Source organism: Rhinichthys klamathensis, unplaced genomic scaffold (genome assembly GCF_029890125.1).
Source record: "Rhinichthys klamathensis goyatoka isolate OS25496 unplaced genomic scaffold, OSU_Roscu_1.1 h1tg000760l_1, whole genome shotgun sequence".
Lineage (NCBI taxonomy): Eukaryota > Metazoa > Chordata > Actinopteri > Cypriniformes > Leuciscidae > Rhinichthys > Rhinichthys klamathensis.
In genome coordinates, this window is record NW_026607164.1 from 351901 (window position 1) to 376853 (window position 24953).

At 40.1% G+C, this 24953-nt stretch overlaps 2 protein-coding genes across 2 annotated transcripts; one reads left to right on the forward strand and one right to left on the reverse strand.

The window, feature by feature from the left end:
- Positions 1–2976: 2976 nt before the first annotated feature.
- On the reverse strand, positions 2977–17674 carry si:dkey-85k7.12 (interferon-induced very large GTPase 1). The gene is made up of 5 exons (XM_056242850.1): positions 17645–17674; positions 17389–17488; positions 8149–8406; positions 7782–8042; positions 2977–7669 (listed from the first exon to the last, which is right to left on the reverse strand). The coding sequence occupies exons 1-5, from the start codon at positions 17666–17668 to the stop codon at positions 2982–2984; spliced, it is 5331 nt and encodes a 1776-aa protein (XP_056098825.1). The 5' UTR covers positions 17669–17674; the 3' UTR covers positions 2977–2981.
- Positions 17675–18890: 1216 nt separating this feature from the next.
- si:dkey-85k7.11 (endonuclease domain-containing 1 protein) lies at positions 18891–22182 on the forward strand. Its single transcript, XM_056242857.1, has 2 exons — positions 18891–19365; positions 21392–22182. Exons 1-2 carry the CDS (start codon positions 18904–18906, stop codon positions 21989–21991), a joined length of 1062 nt encoding a protein of 353 aa, XP_056098832.1. The 5' UTR covers positions 18891–18903; the 3' UTR covers positions 21992–22182.
- Positions 22183–24953: the final 2771 nt, after the last annotated feature.

The window sequence follows — 24953 nt, forward strand, 5'->3', positions numbered from 1 at the left end:
GTCACTCATATTTCTGCACAAGTATGACCAGCTGTTCATTTCAGATACAAATCTTTAATATGGAGATATGGACTGGAAGCACTGGAAACAATGGTGGATATGAGAAGTATTTCATCTGCCATGAAATTGTTGTAGCATTAAACCAAAATGCAACCAGGACTTCTTTAAATATCTAAAATAGATGAAAAGTATTATTTTGTGATCACATTTTTACTACACTTAAGTATATACTATTGTTAACGAATTAAGCATCTAGTAGAATAATGCCAGAATAAAGATGGCATAAAGTGCGCAAGAGGCTCTCAATATGTCAAGCCTGGTGTTTTAAAGATTACTGAATAAATGAAGCACATGTTATTTCTAACAAAATAAACATTTTACTGGGTCCTAAAGCAAATTTACACCTGTTGCCCTGTTTTACTATATGTTCAGAATCAGAACGCCACACGTGATGAAGAATAAACATGCTAATAATGGATTTTAAAAAAGAAAAGGTAAAAATATATAAATAAGGTGATGATATTTCTCTTTATTTAGAAGTTATTACACACTGTATGCTGTGACTCTGATCTGGGGAACATTAAAGAAATTCATAGCCAGACATCAGACTCTGTTTCCTTTTAATCAAATTACTAATCATCTAAATGACTCATTTAATTGGAAGTAGTGCATTAAATAACTGCATTAAATTGCTGTACCTGAAGGGTAATTTCCAACAGCAACCTTGATGGACAACAGTATGGTCAACACACTATCAGGAGATCAACATGTTCAGCTATTCGCCACCCATCACTGGTGATTTGTTTGTGTCCGAAGTGCAAATGAGAAGCAAGTCAAGTCATCCTCATTTATGTAGCGCTTTTAACAATGTAGATTGTTTCAAAGCAGCTTTACAGAGATAAACATATCATTTAAGGTAACAGAGATTGGTTTGTCTTTATAGCGGTTCTTGAATAATGTTATTTCCAGCTAAAGTTAGTTTTGATTGATTCACTTCCGTCGAAATAATCATTTGTTATTAAATTAAGGGCCGCTAAGACGACACCGTTCTCTCTAAACAGACTTTAAACGCGAACCTGTGATAAACGCTTATGGCATTCACATGCGCATTAAGAATTTATTCTATAGTTATGTGCGTTTGAATATATGTGCGCAGGTTTGTAATTCCCTACAAACCATGCCTAAACTAACTACTTGTCTTGCCTATAAATGTATACATTTATAAATTTAAATTTAAAGCAAGGCTGACTGGAGAAGAGAGCGTTATCATTAGTGTTGGATAATCATTAAAGAAATTCATAGCCACACAAAACTAATTAAAATTAGTTAAAATCGGTCTTTTGAGGCTGTTCAAACACATTTGATCACATGAGCGTTTACACTACGAAAGCAATCCGGTTTGAATGCATTTTCATCTACCTCTGGAAGTGGTCGTAGTGAAGCTCAAAATGTTTTAGACCCCTTTACACCTGTATTTAGTGTCATCCACTTGTGATCCGATCGACCACAACGCATCTTAATAGCAGGTGTAAACGGGGCCAAAGGGTAAATAGACGTTTGTCATTTCAATTCAGGTTTTTTCACCTCAGAAAAAAATGTACCAATAAGTTGAATAAGCAAAACTTTCAGTTAACAATAAGTAACATTTTGCATTTGCATTCACATTTATTTATTTAGCAAGCACTTTATTCCAAAACAGAGGTTTGTTTAATTGGTTACATTAGGTAGTACATTAAAACACAATACATCAATATCAATACCTACATATTTAAAACAATAATTGTTTTAGAATTCTTCACATAAAAGTATTCATGCAGTATATAGTTTAATATCATCAGTATATAGTAGTATATCATCATAAAGATATAAACTATTCAAATTTGATTATTTTGGCAACAATGAAGAAAATGTTTTATCAAATAAACAGTAAATTTACACACAAAAAGAACAAAAAAACATTTCACCATGTTGTTCCACATTGCATATGAAGAGTTCAGATGCAAAAGCCTCTAAGTGCCATCTGAAATTTTCTTATAGAATGATAATTTTTATCAAGCTTGTTTATTTAAGTTCAATAATTTCACTTAAATGACAATTAATAGGTAATTTTCAAAGGCATTTAAGTGAAATTACTGAACTTAAATATACGAGCTTGATAAAAATGATCATTCTAGAAGAAAATTTCAGATGGCACTTAGAGGCTTTTGCATCTGAACTCTTCATATATATTTCACCTTTTAAATGATTAACCCATATTCCCATTCCCCAAGTGCAAGCAGTATTGATGGTTACTGGAAGTCTGAAACCTTTTGCAAGTAATCAAGTGTTATTCGATCACTAAGCAGTCATGTGTTTTGGTGATGGTCATATGTTACCAATGTATATTTTGTGTTTATTTTGTAGGCTGAGTGTGAGAGCGTTTCCAAAATGCTGAATTTATGGTTGTGAAATGGAACAATTGTAGCCTAGAAATCTAGACTCCCCCTAGCGGCTGCGAAAATTATTTTTCAGCCAGTGTAGTCTAGCAACTCTCCGTTGACTTTCGAGCTGGAAAAACCAAACTCTGGTCAGGCCAATCACATCGTGTATAGAGTCAGCGGGCGGGCTTAACATAATGACGACAGAGACAGGTTCACTACTACTTGAAAACAAAGAATGGCTGCTGCTGGCGAACAGCTGTCTTTCGATTCGGCTTTGGCCGCGACTCTGGATGATTTAAAGTTAAGCTTTTCTTTGAAACATGAACGGCACTTGAGTCGTTTTTAAAAAAGGAAGATGTGTTCTGTGTGAAGATGTGTGAGATCGCTCTGACTACATCACCTTCTTCGTTGCTCTGGTTGGTTGTAGCGCTATCCTATTGCGTGCAGAGGGAATTTGAAAGACAACCGTTTATCCCGCCCCTCGTATTGAGCCCTGTCAATGGTGAGTTCCCAGACCTAACATCCTGATGTAGGTCTGGCATGCCAGGCTAGAACAATTGTTTATTTGATGCTAAAAGATTCTTTTAAACTCTCCTCTGCTTGTTGCTTTGTGATAGATTTCCACATCAAGGGTACATCAGCAGGGAGAGCATTGTACTCTTCACCAAACTTATCGTTAAACCGGGCCATCACATATTTCCAGTAATCTGAGGCCTGTATGCTAGCATCTGCTGGGATGTGCCAGTCAGGAAAGATTTCTCTGTATCTTTTGTAAGGATGATAGTTATAATTAGTCTGGAAACACCTAAACGCTGCTTCACTGTGGACATCTGTTGAGCAGATGTTAGCCACTAATTTTTCATTCTTTACATATCTGTATCCACCGAGTCCCTTTGGTCTGTGAACTGAAGCACAGTGATCAGTGTGAGCTTCTCCACCAGCCTCACATGGAGCACTGCAGAATGGACACTGTTTCCCACATCCAAACACTCTCTTGAAGAGCTCATCCTGGGGTTTCATCTTGAGTTTGTGGAGTTTACCCTGTATGTCGACTTTCTTCAGTTGTTCCTTCAGTGTCTGTTCCATCTCCTCTACAGATTTGGTTAGCCAGTCAGCAAATGGCTCTTGAGATGCATTGTTTAGGACCATCACTGTTTCTAGAGCATCTTTGGGAATTATTAGCTTTTGTTCAAGCTTCTTGCATACGCAATGTATGAATCCTTTGATACCATCTTCATATGTCTCATTCTGTGCCATTTTGACAGCTTCTAATATCTCCTTAGTGATTCCTCTAAGGTGATGTTCCTCCAACTCAAACACTTGATGTTCATTTGAAAACTGTTTGGTGATTTGATCTAATATCCAGCCCTTAACAAAACACTCATATTTGCTGATGTATTTTACATACTGTTCAAACTTATCTTCATTCACAAGTTCCTTTAAGAGCGTGTACTGAAAAAATCCTCGAGTGCTGAACTGAAATGCATTTTTACCCTGAAGCATTTTGTCAACGATGTCTGGACCCAAGGAGCTGTAGATGAATGCCTCAACTGCAGGCATCAAGCACAGTTTAGTGAATTCTTCTGCCTTTCTCTGACACTGGTCACGGTCATGGAACAGGTCCTTGAAATCATTGCGATATTTGTCTTTATACTGATCAAGGCATCTACGTGGGTCATTCTCCTTGATGAAACACTCATGCATTTCTTGAAATATTCTTGCAGAAGACCCACAAATGTGCAGTTTCAGGGACAGCTCAAATTCCTCTGAAAACCCTATATTCTTGTTGGACATAAATCTGTCATCAATTCTGTGTAGGATCTCCTGAATGTAGTTGTCATGATAATCTAAATGCTGTGAAGTTGTGTCCAGGACAAACTGAGAGCATGTCTGAATGATATTATCTGCTAGATTTTGTAGGTCCATTGCAGAGTTGTCATTGATTAAATGTTTATACCACCTTTTGTAAAAGATTTCTTTATTGATTTTGAACAACCCTGTTCCAAAATTCACCAGTTTTACTCTCGTTAATTTCTCTGCAACAGAACTGCTTTTCATTTTCATGTTTTCGCGAAGTTGCCTGAAAACAAAATCGAATATATATTTTTTCTTCATTCCAGTAAATGACAGCTCGTTTATGGTTTCTTGCCATATTTGTTCAAAATATCCATCAAGCTCTTTGTCAGTCGTATGTGCATCACTCTTTGAGCTGTTATATTTGCGTAACTCCTCTAGTAGACCCAGCACTTTTTTCTCCATTGTATCAGTGAATGTTTTCTTGATCTTGTCCAGATTATTCATTCCTCTCCTCATATCCACTGTAGCCACAAGGTGTGTCAGCAAAGAGCTCTCAGTTTCCCTCCTGAGACATTTTACGCTGCTCGCAAATTCTTCTTTGTACTTTTCCACAAGATAGACATGACCTTCTGTTTGTTCAAAGTATTTGGACAGATTTTCCATTGTGGTCTTTTCCAAGGTGTCAAGCTTTGTGACAGCTTCTTGTTTCAGTTTGCATAAAAGATCTTTCAGATCTGATTTGTCTGATTTCAGTTTGAATGTCTCAAAATTTGACACTCTGGTTTCAGCTTGAGTTGACCAAGAGTGCATATGCTTTTTGAAAGACCATTCCCATTTGTGGAATTCTGTGCACAGTCTCATGTATGCATCAGCCACCAAGCTGTTCCTAAAGCTAAATATGAAGTTTTCGTACTTGACTGCATTCCATAAGCTTTTAGTCCACTCCAAAAAGTCTGTTATGTTGTTTCCAGATGTCTTGTTTTTGCATTTTCCAATTACTTCCATCATGTTCTTTTTAAGGTCATAGACAGCCTCGGAGTAGCCAGCGTTCACTGGTGCCATTGGAGGATTTCCATGCCAGAGCCCAGGGATATACCAGTTGCAAGTCTCTGGATCATAATCAATCACATCACTGAACTTTTTATACTCCTCCTTGTTCTCCATTTTAGCTGCCGCTTCTGTCATCTCATTCAGCTGCTCCAGCAGAAGCTTTCGATCTCTCATGTTCTTATCGTGGGCTGATACATCAGCAACATTTTGGTGGACGAACAGACACTTGGGTTTTTTACCTATTTCCTTCATTCGGATGAAAGCATGGACTACAATCTGCAAAATGTCCTTCATCTCTGTGGAATTCTCCATTGCGATGTTGATAATTGTGATATCACTCAATCCAACAACAAGTGTGGCTAATTCATTGTCATGTTCATGACTGTCATCTAGTTTTGCCAGTTCAGGTGATTTTAGACCTTCAGTGTCAATTATCACTAAATAATCACAACCAAGTTCTTTCTTGATGTCCTCTGTGACTTTGATCAGCTGCATAAAAGCTCCTCTGGTGCATCTTCCACTGCTGACGGCAAACTGAACTCCAAACATGGTGTTCAGCAAGGTGGACTTCCCTGTGCTCTGGACTCCTAAAACTGTGACCACCATGATTTTATTGTTGGGCTGCACCGAAGAGTTCAGATACAGAAGCACATCACTCACCCATCTAAGAGGAATATTTGATGCATCTCCATCAACCAGTTCCAGAGGGAAGCCATCCAACATCAGCTCAGCACATAGCCGAGGTAAGTGTAGCATTTGTTGACGTGATTCTACGTTTTCTGGAAGCGACACTGCGGCTTCATAGAGTTGTCCCATTTCCCGCAGAAAGTGCTCTATTCCTAAAGAACTGTTAGAGATCTGTTGGTCAAGCAGTGCGATTTCCTCTTTGTTTTCTGAAAATTTCTGACACTTTTCTTTGTACTGCTCTCGGAGGCTTGAGAGGTTTTTTCGGGAGAGATTGTCAAGGTTCATCCGCATCCACTTTAAGAAGTAGGGCCTCTCCTGGCTCGAACTTAGTGCACTAACAAAGCAGGACATTGCCTCTGAGATGTCATATTTACTTTGTTGTTTCCTGAGTTCCGTCTTTTTAATCTGGAGATCACTCTTGTATGTCTCTATGTTTTGATTACCAGCTTTCCGGAGTCTGCATTCCTCTTTTTCCAGTTTTGCTAAATCTTTCCAGATTTGGTCTTGAAGGGGAAGCTGATTTTTCTTGAACTGCAGTGTTTCCTGTATATTTGTCGTCAAGACATGTGCATTATTTTTTGCTTTCTGACAATCTTGAATGTCTTCATCAACTTGAATTCCGAGTTCATGTGCTACAGTGTCCATTACCTCCAGACAAGCTTTTTTGCCATGATTATTAATTATGAGATTTACTACAGAATGCAGATTTTTGACAAAATTTGCATCATTTTGATTGGTCTTCAGAATGATGTTGTTTTTCTTCAAACTCATTTCATTGGCTGTCCTTTTCAGCTGCTCCAAATCAAATGCTTTATTTTGCACATTGCCCACTAAAAAAAACTGTGCTTTAGCATGTTGGTTGGTGAGTAACTTGTAGTTTGTGTCCAGATTGTCAAAGAACACAAAAACTGCAGTGGAGGTCTGGCATAAGAAAGAGTACTGTGTTTCAAAGGTCCTGATGTCACCTCTCAAGTTTGCAACAGCCACAGGTTCAGGAAAAACGTCAATGTTTTTGTTTCCACAAGGTAAATACCAACCCATCTCAACTAATCCATTTGATATCTTTCTTGGAATGTCTCCGCAGTCCATGTCATGATGTACAAAAGTGTCATGATATTGTTGGGGATTGCTGAGCAATTTATTTAGGATCTGAGATTTAGAAATGCTGCAGTCACCAAGTCTAACAAAGGACACTAGGGGGAACTCAGAGTGAACAATTCTGTCCTCCACAAAACCTTTTGAGTCTGACAAGGAATGAGGTCTATATTTTTTCACAATATCTCTCATGGCCCAAAGCATGTACATGCACTGTTGTGTGTCACACTTTGGAAGAAGTAAAGGAACAGAGAACTGACACATTGACATTTTCGAGACCATTTCCTGTTGTAGAAAACCATCTGCACAAAGCAACAGGGCAGTCACTATATCTAAAGGGTTTACACTGCTATTCTGATCATTCAGAAAATCAAATGTGTCATTGTACAAATCTAAGCTTTGCAAATCCTCAATCTCATCTGATGAATATTTGACACTTCTTGTAGTCACATTCACCATCATCAGTTTCTTCAGGAACAGCCATGGCAAAGACGATAGAGACTGGGCTGGCTCATCTGTCACTGACCTTTTGTCAATCTGTAGCACATCGCTGAGTGCGAGTTTGTTCGGGTAGTACTGCTCCAACCCCAAATCATGTAAAAGGCTCTGGATGTTTGTTTCTGTTGAAAAAGCAAGCATTTCATCAATTGTTTCAACTCATTTCACAATTTAAAAAAATGTATCAAATAAAATGAGGCATGTTTGTAGGGAAGTTTGCTATATTATACTAACTGGTTTGAGCATATGTGACAGCTTCTTTGCTTCTGTTGCCATTTGAAAGAATTTTTGTAATGTGAAAAGAGTACTTCTTTCCAGGAATTAGGTCATGGAAAACCACAGTTCTTGATTCTTTTATCTCTTCCTGAATGTTTTTTCCATTGTGGCTGCAAACAACATGAAACTTGTTCTCCTCACAGCCAGATCCATCCCAAATAAGAGTAACTGATGTTGTGCCCACACTCTCAACTTTGAAGTTTTTAGGTGGGACTGGCCCTGCAATCATGAAAACATTTATGTTGTTAGTTCTTTTTCAATTTCAAAGGCACATTGTCATACAATTCTAGATTCATACTACATGGATAAACAGAAAGAGAATTACTGGTGCATGCAGTCACTTCAACTCCCACACTTCGTTTTTCATTGTCTGATATTGAAACAAGGGTGAAAGTGTATTCAGTTCCTGGACATAGATCTTCCACCTCTATGGCTGTGTCATTTGTGATAGTAGAGGTCTTTGTAGCGGTGATATCATAGTAGGTCAACTCAAATGTAGATATATTGTCTGGGCTATCCCAAGCAAGAGTAACAGAACTGGTCCCAATAAGCTGCACTAAAATTTCCCTTGGTGCAGGAACATCTGTGGAAACAAGAAGCATACATTTTCAACTTCTGGAAAGAGTATTAATAAAGAATTGTCAGTAGTGATTTGTTTATCAATATAAATATGCATTCACTAATGCTCAAACAGTTATCTCTGCATCTCAGATGACGAGGGATTTTTTTCTTTTGTAATAATTTGCAACCTCAGTTACGTTAGTAACCAAACGTTTATATAACGGTTCACTCGACATTTCGTCAGTAGCTGATGCTATGGGGAACGCAATCCAACAACACTGTATTATTAGTGCAGGAATGTCCCAGCCCATAAGGCAGAAAAGAGGCACTGCGAGCCTGGCCCAGGGATGGCTAATTTGCCTAAATTTGAGGCAGGATGAACTAACAGAAAGCGCCTACAGGTCTCCAACTTGATTAACCAAGGCTAGAGTCAGCAATAGAGTGGTTTTAAGCAAGTCGGCTGACTGCAGCCCTGAAGGGCCCTCAGAATGGTGGACAGGTCCCAAGTCAGAAGCATATCCCCGGATTTCCACCAACTGCGGGACGGCTGCGGATCGGCTCCGCTACGTGTCGGCTCCGTGCTCTGCCGTCCTTCAATACCCACCAGGTCCGGATTTGTTGCGGAACAGCTGCGGCCATGACTGACAGCTGAAGTCACAAAGACCCACAAGATCTCGCAAACTCGCATATGATCGCGCGATATAACAATCTGCCCTGTGCTGAATTGCTGCAGAGCTCTCTGGCACCGGCAAAAATAGAAGCTCTGCGTATCTGCTCTGGAGGACTGCGGATCGCCGGAGCTGGGACGGAGTCGGAACGCAGCCGTTCCGCAGTCAGTGAAAATACACATATTGACTTTAATGGAAACCTATTTACTCCGCCGCCGTTCCGGAGCGGATCCGCAGCCGTTACGCAGTTGGTGGAAATTGCAAGTTAAAGGGCGAGGTGGGTTCAGCCTTCAGACTCCTCTAAGGAACTTAACAACTAGCTAATTCCTACTCACCAACTGGCCTGCAATGAGGGCGTGGTGCGCTGCAATAGTTGGCACATAAACTTTGATCATGGAAGGGGTCTGGCCCTTGTCAGCTGCTCTTGGAGAAAGGACAGAATTGACGTCACAATTTACAGGCTATGATTCCAGACTGCACACTAGTCGGAAAAGCGGAAGCGGCAGCGGAAGCGTATCAGCCTCCTCGTGTGAAGACCGACTCGGGTAAAGACCATCGACTCTACCTGTGCGACTCCACCGAGCAAGGCCTCCGGCAAGGCACTTAGGTATCGACTTCTCTCCTTTTCCTTTTCCCACTTCTATCGTATTTCCCTTTCGCAACATGTGCTTTCAATACATTCCTGTTGTCTCTCGACAACGTGCACTCATCACGCACAGAAGGCAGCGCAATACTGCTAATCTGCGTCCTATTCTCTCATCCACACACACACCTCTCTCTCTTTCTATGGGTCTATGGAATTGTCAGTCAGCAGTCAATATAGCTGACTTCATTCCAGCCTTTGCATCTCATTCTACTCTTAATAAATTGGGCTTGACTGAGACCTGGATCCGTCCAGAAGACTCAGCAACCCCTGCTGCTCTCTCTAACAACTTCTCTTTCTCCCACACCCCTCGCCAGTCTGGTCTTCTCATTTCTAACAACTGGATATACTCAACTCTCTCTTCTCTATGCAATAACAACTCGTTTGAATATCATGCAATTACACTTACAACTCCCATTAGGATCCATATTGTAGTTATTTATCGCCCCCCAGGTCAACTGGGAAGCTTTGTTGAGGAGCTGGATGTGCTGATGTCCTCTTTCCCTGAGGATGGCACCCCACTCGTAGTCTTTGGTGATTTCAACATTCATCTAGAAAAGGCGTATGCAACAGACTTCATATCTCTTCTAGCCTCATTCGATCTCAAACGGCTCATCACCACAGGTACTCACAAATCAGGCAACCAACTGGACCTGGTTTACACACGCAACTGCATCCCAGACAACATTTTGGTGAAACCTCTCCATGTTTCAGATCATTTCCTCATTACATTCAATCTACAGCTCACTACCCATGTTCCACCAACCCCCCTACCAGTTACTTTCAGACGTAACCTGCGCTCACTTTCTCCGTCCCATCTTTCCTCTGCTGTGTCATCTTCACTTCCCTCACCCTCACAATTCTCATCTCTAGATGTGAATACCGCAACAGATACTTTATGCTACACTTTAACTTCTTCTTTAGACAATATCTGCCCTCTCTCCTCCAGGCCAGCACGCGCTACTCCCTCTAACCCCTGGTTATCTGAGGTTCTTCGTGAACACCGGACCAAACTCAGGGCAATGGAGAGGAAATGGGGCAAATCAAAAGACTGACCTGAGTATGTATGTATCAATCTCTGCTCTCTTCCTTTTCTGCTGATGTTCACGCTGCAAAATCTTCATATTTCCACAGCAAGATTAACAGCGCCTCTAACACACGAACACTTTTCAAGACATTCAATTCTCTCCTCTGTCCACCTCCACCATCACCCACCTCCTCTTTAACTGCTGATGACTTTGCTAACTTCTTCACCAACAAAACAACCTCTATCAGCAGTCAGTTCTCAACTCCACACACACAGGAACCCAAACCATCCTCTCCCACTACCAGAAACCTTCTCTTTACCTTCTCTCCGCTAACCGAGGAAGAAGTATCTAAACTTCTCCTCTCCCGTCATCCTACCACCTGCCCTCTAGAGCCCATCCCCTCACACCTTCTACAAGCCATCTCTCCCACACATCATCAACTCATCTCTCCACACTGGCATTTTCCCTACAGCATTCAAGCAGGCTCGGGTAACTCCACTGCTTAAAAAAACAACACTAGACACATCACTTTTAGAGAATTACAGACCTGTCTCTCTCCTACCATTCATTGCGAAAACACTTGAACAAGTTGCTTTCAACCAAGTATCATCTTTCCTGTCTCTGACCAACCAGCTGGATGTCAACCAATCTGGCTTCAAGAAAGGCCATTCAACCGAGACTGCACTACTGTCGGTCACAGAAGCCCTGCGGATCGCAAAAGCTGCTTCCAAATCTTCAGTTCTCATTCTGCTGGATCTTTCTGCTCCCTTCGACACTGTGAATCATCAGATCCTTCTGTCCACCCTCTCATCACTTGGCATCAAAGGAACTTCCCTCCACTGGTTTGAGTCCTATCTCACAGGGAGGTCATTCAGGGTTACATGGAGAGGCGAGGTATCCAAAGCACATCAACTGAACACAGGGGTTCCTCAGGGTTCAGTTCTTGGACCACTCCTCTTCTCCATCTACACCACATCATTGGGATCCATCATACAGACACATGGTTTCTCTTACCATTGCTATGCGGATGACACACAGCTCCACCTCTCATTTCAACCAGATGATCCCACAGTAGCTGCACGGATCTCAAGCTGTCTGGCGGACATCTCGGCATGGATGAATGTACATCACCTGCAGCTCAACCTGGCAAATACTGAGCTTTTCGTCCTCCCTGCCAATCCATCTCTACAGCACGACTTCACTATCCAGCTAGAGTCATCCTCAATCACCCCATCAAGGTCAGTCAGAAATCTTGGAGTAATATTTGATGACCAGCTGACCTTCACAGATCACATTACAAAGACAGCTCGATCATGCAGGTTTGCAATGTATAACATCAGGAAGATCAGGCCTTTCCTAACTATGCATGCAACACAACTTCTCGTCCAGGCCCTGGTTATTTCTAGGCTTGATTACTGCAATGCTCTTCTGGCTGGACTTCCATCATGTGTTACTAAACCTCTACAAATGATCCAGAATGCTGCAGCCCGCCTTGTCTTCAACGAGCCCAAAAGGGCCAACGTCACTCCGCTGTTCATTTCCCTGCATTGGCTACCACTCGCTGCTCGCATCAAATTGAAAGCTTTGACGCTTGCTTACAGATCTACCACAGGATCAGCTCCGTCCTACTTTCACTCCCTACTACAAGTCTACGTCCCTACCAGAAGCCTACGATCGGCCAAGGAGCGACGGCTCGTGGTGCCATCACAGCGAGGCACTAAATCACTCTCCAGAATATTCTCATTCATGGTTCCATTCTGGTGGAATGAACTCCCCACCCTTGTCCGTAATGCAGAATCCCTGACAGCATTCAAAAGACAACTGAAAACTCATCTCTTCCGTGAGTACTTAACATAAAAATAAAAAATAAAATAAAAATTCTTCTCTTTTAAATCTTTCCTTCCCTTTTAAATCTTCCCTTCCCTTTTAAATCTTCCCTTGTCTGGCTTTTGCTACTCTGAGCAATGCCTGAACTTTGTATTTTGAGCACTTCTTGCGTCGTTCTTTCCTCTTCACGATGACTCGCTTGCTTTAGTCCTCTGATGTAAGACGCTTTGGATAAAAGCGTCTGCTAAATGACTAAATGTAAATGGAAATGGAAATGGAAAAGACAGACCATTTAAGGTTGCAGAGGCGTCTTGTAGATGGGGCTCTTTCCTCCCAAATGGTGTTCAGCACACTCTGAGACAAGTGCAAAGGGCCCCTTTGAGGGGCCACATATGAAGGCTCCAGCTGAGGGTGCCAGATGGAACTGCCCGCTTGGGAGAGAAGGTACCTCCGCAGCAGAATAGGCCAGGGTGCTGCCGTCAGCAGAGCGGGGTCAATGACTGTATGTCCTCTCTGATCTGGTTGATGACCTGTGGAGCAAAGCCACTGGTGGAAAAGCATACAGGCGCGCAAGAAAAATATTGCTACATCGGGAAAAATATTAGACAGTGAGTGATCTCCTTCGAGGCGAAGGGTTCCACTTCCGCCTGCCCACAGACACTCCAGATCATCTGAATCATCTGGGAGTGAAGTCTCCATTCCCCTAGAGTCACACCACTCCGGGAAAGCATGTCCGCACCCTGGTTTAGTCTGCCCGGCACATGTACTGCCCTGACCGAAGATTGTGCTGTGCCCACAGGAGGAGTCTCACCAGTCTGTTCAGAGGGTGCGATCTCAGGCCTCCTTGGTGGTTTATGTATGCGACCCCTGTCATGTTGTCCGACCAGGACACGGTGGTCTCTCAGGTCTGGCAGAAAGGCCTTACACCAGCTGCACCACCATCCTCTCCAGACAGCTGATGTGCCAGTGGAGCTTCGGACCTGACCAGGTGCCGAAAGCTGACCTGCCATTGCACAGCACGCTCCAACCTGTGTTGGAGGCATCTACAGTGACCATTTTCCTCCCGGAAACCAGCCCTAAATTCACTCCCAATCAGTACAATTGCGGAGCCAGGACTAAAGCGGTCGTGTTCGAGTCAGGCCTAGTGGAATGACTGAGGAGGCTGCTGCCATCAGCACCAGCATCATTTGCAACATCTTGAGCAGACAAAGATTTGAATGATTCCCTGAGTCACTGAATTTTCAGAGAGCACTCCAGCAACAGCCAGGTCTACATCTGGGCAGAGTCGAATGCCGCAAGCACAAGGAAACATATTCACTGGCTGGGTGAAAGCAAGATTTTCACCAGGTTGATACTGAAGCCCATACACTCTCAGTGGCATAGCTCATTCCTCAACTGGGCCATAATAAGTCAGTCGTTGAGATAAGGATGCGTACCATCTTCTGTCTCAGGGGGGAGAGTGCCGCATCCATTTCGTGAAGGTGAAGGGTGCAAGTGACAGTCCGAATGGTAGGACGGTAAACTGGGAAGCCAATCCTATGAACCCAAACCTCAAAAACAGTCTGTGATGAGAGGCTATCTGGAAATCAAAGTATGTACTTTTCAGATCCACTGATAAAAAATAAATCCACTGAGCGAATCTGAGAGGGGATTTGTTTCAAGGTTAACATTTTGAACTGACTATTTGAAAATTTAGCGCCTTCTAAACCACAGTGAAGTATTCTGGAAAGCCGTCCACTGTCGAACCGATAAGCCAAAGGTGGCGCTCAAGGTGGCGGGCTGCCGTGTAAGCCCTTGCCACCAGGGTTGATGTGGCTCTGCAGGGGTTAGAGAGATGGGCAGCTCGGTCAGGCGTTTCAGCCGAGGGCCGCAGGTGGACAGAGGTGCGTAGTGACAGCCTCTTCCGGCGGGGTTCTCGTACCCCCTCTGCTCCACGCCATCAACAGAGGTGAGGGTGGACAAAACTGATGAGTGGACGTGAGCCAAATAGGGGGCACGCCATGACTTAGTCAGCTCGTCGTGTACTTCCAAGAGAACTGAGCTGGTCTCTGGCCCGTTGGCAACAACCCGGCTGCAGGAATCAATAATTGAGACAGCTGCATGAGGGCTTGGCCAGAGCTGATCAGTCCAAACCCAGCACCTCAAGGGTCTTGGACAGGACTCAGATGAGATCGGGCTGGGAATCATCTGGCCTGCTCTGCAGCAGGGTGGCGAAATCCTCCACAGGGATTGACCACTCCCCCGTATCTGAAGCAGCCAGGGACAAGGCATCATCGCTGTCATCCTCCTCGGAACCACCGAACAAGATCATGCTGCTTGCACCGGAAGAGCCCGCTTCCTTAGCCCAGCAACTTCGCTGCTTCTTCCTCTTAGGCTTGTGAGAGGAGGGGGATGAGAACAGGGGAGCGTGAGGGGTGGAGTCACTTAGCTTGAAGGCGATCCGCGAGTGCAGCGAGGCGAGACTCATGCTCTCAAAATGAGAGCAATCTATCTCAATGAGCGCGGCCTCGGCATGGCTGGGCAGGCATTCCACTGCAAGTGCCACACTGGTGGCAGAACCTTTTGAAACAAACGTCGCTAAAATTTGCTCTTAAAACGTGAGATAGCTCACAGGATAGCCGCAGGGGTGAAAATAATCGACAACGAATTTGATTATCGATTAGTCTTGTCTGCGTGCTCTGCTTGGAAACCATCTGCCAGTTACATCGCTTTAGAGTAGTGAATAACCCATTTCTGTGGACAAAACGCATATGGAAAATAGCGGAGGACACAGAGAGAGCTGCTGCCAGAAAGGTACATGATCCAAGTTGTTTGAAACATGAGAATGCTTTATATTTATAAGAGCTTCAATTAAAAGCATAAGTGTTTAACGCCTTTTGCCCTCTCGTGCTTTGACAGATGCGCGTGCTGTTTAATAATGCCTTTCCTCAGCACACAACTTAAATTTTATGGTTATATCCTAATCTGCAAATGCTAGAAAGAATAGCTGTGATGATTTCTCGATTAAATTTGAGTACTCTATTTTTTTTAATCATCAATTGCAATTTACCTGTGTCGAGTAACCGGCAAAATATCGGAAGTGGCGCATTCCACGGACGAGAATCCATGAATCGCTTTATTAGACCATTTTCTAAGGCTGCACGATATATTAAAAATGCTTTAAAAATCATAGCATAGTGCTATTGTGAATTCACAAAGGCATAAATGCCCCACAGGTTTAATATATGTGCTTTATTTACATACGTCACGTGCGTCTCAGAGCGGCTCCGTTCAAATGCTGCTCAAAGGCTGAGCGCGTTTCAAACTCCATCTCTGAGTTTGGGTTGCTTATAACGTTCATCTGGGAACGCAATATGCACCAGAGAGGCATCAGAATTGTAAGGTGAATCATTTATAAACCTACGCCAATACAGGAGAATATATCAATGTGTTTCTAAATATGCAAACTGTTCATCGCAATTTCAAAATAAAAGTTTAAACCGTCTGAATTTTAATGTTTTGATGTCCACATATTCAATTACATGCCATTTGGCCAAAATTAAACAAGGATTTGATCTGCTGTAAAGTGTAATAACACCAGACCGCTGGCGCCCTCTGCAGGCATTTGTTATAATACATAATGAATTGTTTATATTATATATATGTATTTTGACAGTGATGTTCTATGAAACCATATGATTACTTTCTTTTGATACTTTATTTGAAGAAAATTTGCTTCATTTATATGTATTTTAAGTCATTTTAAAGGCTTATGTCTTTGCTTAGGTCTATTTTTATTACCAGAAAAAAACATTATCTGATTACTCAATTAATCATCAATATAATCGACATATTACACAATTACCAAAATGTAACAGAAGTAATCATATTTATGAAAGTAGGAACAGTAAAGGCACTATTGTTGGTATAACCCATTAATGTAATATAATTACTATGTTCAGAAGAGTGAATGTGTGTGTTCCTCATACAATTTAACATTTTGTGCTTTTTTTTTTTTTTTTTTTTTTTAATTTTTAATTTAGTCATTTTAATTTCTGCTTTAAAATAGTGCTCAATTACCCTACATATTAACTATGTTTCTGTCACGGCACGCACACGCAAACAGGTAATATCCAAGTGCATTTATTGGTTAATCATAAATCCAGGCAGGCAAAAGGTAAAAGTCCATACAAGGCAATCCAGAAACAAGAGTAACAGACTTCCAGAAGCAGTGTGACATTCAACAAGGACTCCGTGACAATGACTGAACAGACAGGGTATAAATACACAGATACTAACAAGGTGAGGGGAAACAGCTGCTTGCCATGATCAATGATGAGACAGACAAGGATGATGGGAAATGTAGTAAATAAGTGTAGGACACCGTGGAGGAAGAGGACCTCTAGTGGTTACCCAGGGATACACAAACCAGACACTGTGACAATTTGTTTTCATAGGCTTTATATTATACGTTGTTTGGAGGACAGCATTGGGCAGGATGTGGAATAATATTGTTTAAAATAATATTATATATATTATATTTCCTGGAGTTTTTTTGTCTACTGAAATTCCTTGGAAAGATATTTTTGCAGTGTTTCGTCAGCAGAAATTCAAAAACAACTGTTTTTGTACAGTAAAGTACAACCCACTGAAGAGATTTATGTCTATCCCTCAGCCTCACTTTCATTCCCGTTAAAAATCAAAGATGGCGCTTGTGGATAAGGTGTATTGTAATGATAAAGGCTGTTTATATGTGTTTAACTGTTGTATAAGGTAAACATGTCCATTTAAATTGTGGCCAACATTCCAAAATCATTATTGTGCACAAAGATGCATATATGTATAACTGATACATTTACCTTGTTGTAACTTAGAAACATCCTCCTTGTGATATGACTCAACAGCACATGCTCCTGTTTGTTGTTTGTCTTCAAGGTGTTCAATGGCGTCTTCAAATTCCTTGATTTGAAAGTTTTTCAAGCATTAGTGGGATGCAAACTCATGTCTGTCAAGACTAAATTTGACTAAATGCTATATAAGTGTCTGCAACTCTGTCTAAATCACGTTATTTGCAAAGAAATCTGCCTTATGAAAGAAAGAAAAAGTGGTGCTTACTTCATCCTCACTGGGGCAGTCCATTTTTCTTGCGAGACTCCTATAAGAAATATGATGCAGAATTAATTACATAAATGAATAGGCTATAAATATGATTCAGTAGAGTGATAAAAATGGTGGCTTCAATTATTATACATTATTATACATTAAATAATCTCACATTGTATTTTGGATTTAAAGCTTTCTTAACGATTTGGTACATTTCTTTTTGCAAACCATTTTACTTCTAAAATGTGATGTAGGCCTATGTGAAACTTAGGCTACAGCCAGATATGTACCTACTGTTCAAATGTTAAAATGGGATAAATCAGTAGTCTACCTATCAAACAGTTTGGAACAAAGCAAAACTTTTAACACTCGCATGAATTATCATGACCAGATTATCCAATTAGGCTTTTGTCATTTGGGAACGATTCCATTAACCGAGGATGAATTCACAATCACAAATAACACTGTAGGCAAATAAAGACGGTGATTCAGCAAATCTTATCGATTATTAGGCTACTTACAGCTTATTATCAAGTGAAGGAAAACCTCTGCATTTCAAAGTCGTCACTCCAGATCTTCTTTTGACGGGGGCGGGGGCTCTAACCCAATTTATACGCTAAAAAAGCGAGTGACTCACCAGACTAAACCATTTAGGCAACAAGTCTATTTTTCAATAGCGTTTATACCCTGTTAGTTTAAGCGCTTTAAGAATACTTACGTTTGCTTACAATTTAATTTTCTCCTAATTAACCGAAGTTTCTACGCCTTAAATTTGTGCAAAAACGCAACCACAACACATTTTCAGTGGTTTGGTCCTAACACTTAAAATGAAACTATGCATTACCGCTAAAACGAAACTTAAACTAGAAGGACTAGCCTGTGGCATTTCTGGTAAAAAAAAAAAGCCGAGTAGGATTGTGAAATGGCAACGACAAAACCTTTTTATTTATTTTTATTAGATGTAGCCTAGCTAGTAAATGTAATTAAAAAAAAGTAAAAAAAAAAATGGGTGTTAGTTTACCATGTGGTGTTAGTCATAAATATAGCCTACATGGATGGAGGGCAAAACATCCATAGAACTGTCAATTGTTCATCTGTTTTAAACTAAATATTTTGATAGTTAGTTTATTCCAATAGACATAGGCCTACTCTGATTGCCATTTCCTATATGAACTGAATTTGTGATCGATCATTAATTAATTCATTCATTCATCATTCATTCTGTTTTTCGAAACCTCCCAGTGTTATAGTGATCAGATAGGCTTACACATATGCAGGCTAAGAGAGGTGATGATTTGCATATGGTGACTTTCACTCTTCCAGGTTATCAGTCTGGCTTGGAACACCATGGAAGAACAGATGGTTCGGCGTGTCTTTGCCTACAAAAAAATGGAAATTTTGTCATAGACACTGATATCTTCTCAACTTCTCAATCTCTGATGGCTCTTTGTAAGGTTTTTATCTTCAGACTTCTTCTATTGACAGGTTTGCGTCTGGCAGGCGGCTCAGTCTCTGACAGCTTTAAGGAGTGCAGTCAGTTCTTCTATATGCATACGGCGCCCACAGGCATCCGAGGGGGGAATCTGAAGAGGATATGCCAACGCTACGGAGATAAACTACGTTATGCCACTATGTACGACAGCAGTCGCCGGCAGGCACTTTATTCAGCGTACACCTTTAAAAAGTCAGATGGACAGAGGAGGATGGACACACCCTGGATGTATGAGCCACAGGTAAAGCAGAGAGCCTTATTTTATCTCATTACATTTTATTTAAAGGTGCACTATGCGGGAATTCCGTTTTTGTCAAACAGCGACCCCTAGAGTCGCTGTTGAGTACTTGTACTGTCGTGAATAGCACTCACGCAGAGATGGCTCTGCACTCACGGCCGGATCCTCTCCCCCTGTACACCGGTACCTGTTCAGTAGGATGGACGCTGTAACGAGTGGAAATAAGGTATGGCCCTTTAAGAGCTGCGCGCCCTGTTTAACTGTCGGCAGTCTGTATTGTATGTGCGCCTCGAACACCACATGTATACGGCGCCGGGTTATTTCGGTTTGATGCTTATTTTATCAGAATTTTATCAGATCTTTTTTGCCGTAAAGCAATGCGTTACATCGCGAGACCTGATATCACACGATACTTCCTGATGCTGCGGCCGGCGGGCCGCCGGCTCAAAGTTGCAAGTGTGTTTTTTCCGCTCACATGCGATAGGGGGGTGCGAAACGACCACCATTCAACCTGAAAAGAGTAATATAACCATTCCAATGACTCTGAAGCTGTTCGGTTGAGGTAAAAAACCTGCATAGTTCACCTTTAAAAAATAAATGAATTGACCATATGCACGGTTACTTCCTGGTTTTCGATAAGCTTGGGCATTTCCATTGTCATTCTTGCTGTAAATCGACACAAAACCACCAATGGTTGACTTTTCAATGTTGTATTTATATTTCAATGCAGTTATCACACTTATAACTTGTCAATAAACCAGTTTTATTGATTGCAATAAAGACAAAGCTAATGGGAACGTTGGAATAAGAAACACGGTGTCTGTAATTGGACACATGCACGCAACATTTTTCCAGCACTTCAAATGTTATTTTTAATGTAATGACCAAAAACATTATTTTTGTTCACTCTTCTGAGATTGTCCCCATTTGTAAAACCGAATGTTTCAAGATTTATGAAATACAACATTTGATAGAATAACATTTTATATTTAAAAATAAACAAGACATTAATTACCACTATAACAAGTAGATGGCAGCAGAGAGGCATTTTTTTGGCTCATGTTAGGTTTCGCTTTTGAATAAATATTAAATATAATAAAACCCTGGGTTTATAAATACATTTTGCCAAGGTGAAGTATGAAGTAGGCTACTTACAAAGTTTTATGAAAAACAATAACTTTTCTTCAAAATGCAAATAAATTTAAAGAGAGCAACGCGCACTCCCTTTATAATCACAGAAGCTGTCAGTCAGTGCAACGCATTTCACCGGAAGTTTTCCTATATTATTGCGGAAGTTCTTAAGAATATTCAAACATTCACATTAAAATGCACAAATTCACGTCATTTCATATTTACATGCAATCCAGGGATGCCTGCATAATTTTTGAGGTCTGAACCTCTTTGACCTAATATATTTACTTAAAGCACCCCCTGAAATTTTAAGGTTAATAAGGTTAATAAAATTAAGTTAATTATATATATATATATATTTCATGGTTCTCTGATGTCGATTAATGGTCACATGACATGCAGGTAAACAAATAAAATATGTATCTTTTTTATAATTTTTAGTAAGTGTTTTATTTTGATTGTTTCTATTTTAAAATAATGTAATTTAATTAAAAAAATGTATGATTTAATAACTTTTTAGCTTTTCATCAAACTCATCATGAGCCCCTGTCAGGTAAACCCTGACGTAATAATGCACTTCATAGTTATTGACAACAAAGAATGGAATATATTTTCTTTCTCTTGTATTTCTATATCAATACGGTACAAGAATATCCTATTCAAATCAATATGATAAACGAGTTAGGTCAAAAGTAATCAAAAAGTAGTCGATACCTTAAATGTGTAATGTAATGGATTATGTTATGTAATTTGTAATCAGTAACCGACTATAATTTGTACGTAATATACTCAGCACTGCTCATAAAATAAAACCAAATTATACTGTTTAAATACGTTTGATATTCTTTCAATATGAGTTTCTATGGTTTCTGATTTCTTGTTCTTTTGCCTTCCACAGCTGGTTTCTGCTGATGAAAGCGGGAACATGAGAGTCTTGCCCTCTAGTGGTGAAACGGACCAACTGCTTGAGGAGAGCCAGGCCGTGCTAGCAGACTATGTTGATGCAGTGGAGTTCGTGCGAGGCTCACTCAACCCTGACCAGCACCAGGCCGACAACCAAGACAAAGCAGCTACCTATACACTCACAAATGTGGTACCTCAGATCACAGACTTTTTGGAGGGCCCATGGGCCACATATATTGACACGGTGCGGCGGCGCCTGAATAACTTCTGCCGTGGGTCTGCCTATGTGGTGACCGGGGTGACTGTTTCGGGGGTGACCATCCGAAGAGAGAGTGAGGAGCGCATGGCTGTCCCGAAGCACTTGTGGTCGGCTTATTGCTGCCCCCGCTTTGATCGAAACTCTCCCTATGAAGTACGGTACATGTTCCCCACTTACGCAGCATATGCTTTGAATGAGATAGTGGGACACAGTGTGACAGAAGTGCCTTTGAAGGCTTTAGAGACCTTTCTGAGAAGTCAGACTGACATGGACAAAAGCGTGAGCATCTTTTTCAAGGACTGCGTCTCAGAAAATACGCATACCAATGGGAAGTGAATGAAAGCGAATTGAACTCTGGATTTGTGTGTGCATCTGTGCATGTAGTAAATGCAAGAACCAGGCAAGATAATCATATAAATAAACTAATAATGAAAAATTAACTATGAAGAAAAATGTCTATGAATGTGGCTTACGGGGAGTTCTGCTAAGAGCGCTGAGCAAAGACAGATAAAGGTTTAATAATCAAAACATATGTGCTCTAACCGTGTGCTGTAATATTTTGGACTTAATTAATTAGTCAGCCAGTAAAAACCCACACTCTAAAAAATGCTGGGTTGTTTCAACCCAAATTTGGGTCAAATATGGACAAACCCAAATGTTGGCTTAAAAATGCAATTAAAAAATTTACAGTTGAAAGTGAAATTTGAAGTTGGGTTAAAATTTGAAATTACTTTTTTAACCCAACATTTGGGTTTGTCCATATTTTACCCAAATTTGGGTTAAAACAACCCACCATTGTTTAGAGTGAGAACATTGCCCTGATTTCCACTAACGTTCTAAAGTTATGTATGTTAGGACAGCAAGTTTTAAAATAATGTTTATGGAACATTCTTATAATGCTATTAATATTTAATATACGTTCTCATAATGTTGAGAAAACTTTCTTAGAATAGCATTCTTGGAACATCTTTATAATGTTATTTTTATTTTCTGAATGTTTTCATGCACTCTAAAAAATGCTGGGTTGTTTCAACCCAAATTTGGGTCAAATATGGACAAACCCAAATGTTGGGTTAAAAATGTAATTAAAAAATGTACAGTTGAAAGTGAAAGTTGAAGTTGGGTTAAAATGTTAAAATAGATCTTTAACCCAACATTTGGGTTTGTCCATATTTGACCCAAATTTGGGTTAAAACAACCCAGCATTGTTTAGAGTGTGATGTTATCATAAAACGTTCTGGAAAATGTTCATACTTTGTTTATAATTTGTACTTAATGAATGTTCTCGTAGAGAGAAGCCTTCATGGAATGTCCTTACAAGGCTATTTTTACTGGATGAACATTCTCATAACATTGAGAGAACGTTCAGAAAACATTCAGAAATAATGTTTCATAACATTTTCAATATGATAGAATGTAATGTTCCTCTAACGTTCACATAAACCAAGAAAAAAACATTCTTGAAGGTGCAGTAAGCGATTTTAATAAACTGTTGAAAGTGGATCGGACTGAGCACCAAAACACACTTGTAGCCAATCAGCATTAAGGGGCGTATGCACTCATTAGGGGGAGGTGCCTGTGTTCCATAGCGGGTTTGTGAATTTGGGGGCAGAGCTATCAAGATAAGGGTGTGATCCTTTTAGGTAGGGGCGAGTTTATTTTGGTGATTTCAAATACAGTATCAACAGTGTTTCTCAGAAATCGCTTACTGGCACCTTGAATACATAAAAAAACCGGATGTTTTGAACGTAAAATTTTCATAACATTTTCAAAATGGTAGAATGGAATGTTCCTTTAATGTTCACATAAACCAAGAATAAAAAGCTTTCTTAATACATTAAAATGAATGTTACGAATGTTAAAAAAAAAAAACATTCAGAAATAACATTTTCATAACTTAAGGGGAATGTTAAAACATTTGTGTTACCTTCCCAGCAAACTCTACCTGGGAAGTGAATAAAGTCACATATCAGATTTTGTCATACTCTTTGTGGATCATTTCCATTCTTATCCTGTCGTCACACTGTAGAGCAGAGTGTGTGTTATGAATTCATTTAGCTTATATCATTCCATTAAAATATCTCTTTGGTTTTATATATATATATATATATATATATATATATATATATACATATTCATATACAGTATATAAAGTGGTGCTTGAAAGTGTGTGAACCCCTTGCAGAATCTGTGAAAATGTGAATAATTTTAACAAAATAAGAGGGATCATACAAAATACATGTTATTTTTTATTTAGTACTGTCCTGAATAATATTTACATAAAAGATGTTTACATATAGTCCACAACAACAAAAAAGCTGGATTACCTGGTTGGTTACCTTTTTTTTTATGTTCTCCCAATGTGCTTCAGAAAAATCCTCCAGGCCCAAAAAATTCTTTAGTTTTCCAGCATCTTTTGCATATTTGAACTTTTCCCAGCAGTGACTGTATGATTTTGAGATCCATCTTTTCACACTGAGGACAGAATTGAGAGCCTCAAACACAACTATTAAAAAAGGATCAAAGATTCACTGATTTTCCAGAAATAAAAACACGATGCATTAAGGGCATGAAAACATTTGAACAGGATGAAGATCTCCAAATTGTTCTTATTTTGTTTAAAAATCTATTTATTTATTTGTTTAATTTAGTTCTGCACTTCTGAAGCAACAAAAGATACTTACATGTTTCCTGGAAGACAAAAAAAGTACAATTTACCAAATTTAAAAAAGTTTTCACTGTGAAAAGTGTTTCTATCTGGAGCATTAGTGAATGTTTGAACTTTTTTAATAGCTGTAATTCAGTCCCTCAATTGTCCTCAGTGTGAAAAGATGGATCAAAATCAAAATCATACAGTCACTGCTGGAAAGGGTTAAAATATGCAAAAGATTCTGAAAAACTGAATATGTATGTTTTTAATTGCTCAAATTGTTGGCTTTTTTACACAATTCACAGGTGAGCACTCATATAGTTAAAGTCTGCTCTTGTTATTGTTAGATGGTATTTGTTAGAGTAACTGCTGACATTTTGTCCTGAATGAAGAACATTGGTGTAAGGAAAAGTCCCTGAGTACAGTTTATTGTTTTCACATTTATTGTGCTTGCGTAAATTAAGTGTTTCATTGCATCAAAAGTTTGTCTAAAAGTAGATGTCAGTTCAATTTTAATTAATTTTTCCAAAGCGTCTTATTTAGGCACAGTGCTGGGAGACTATAACATTAGTGAACATTAGAGCAGTGAGCAAATTTACCTTCCTGATTTGCATGTAGACGAGGATAACGGCACACTGAAGTTTGTCT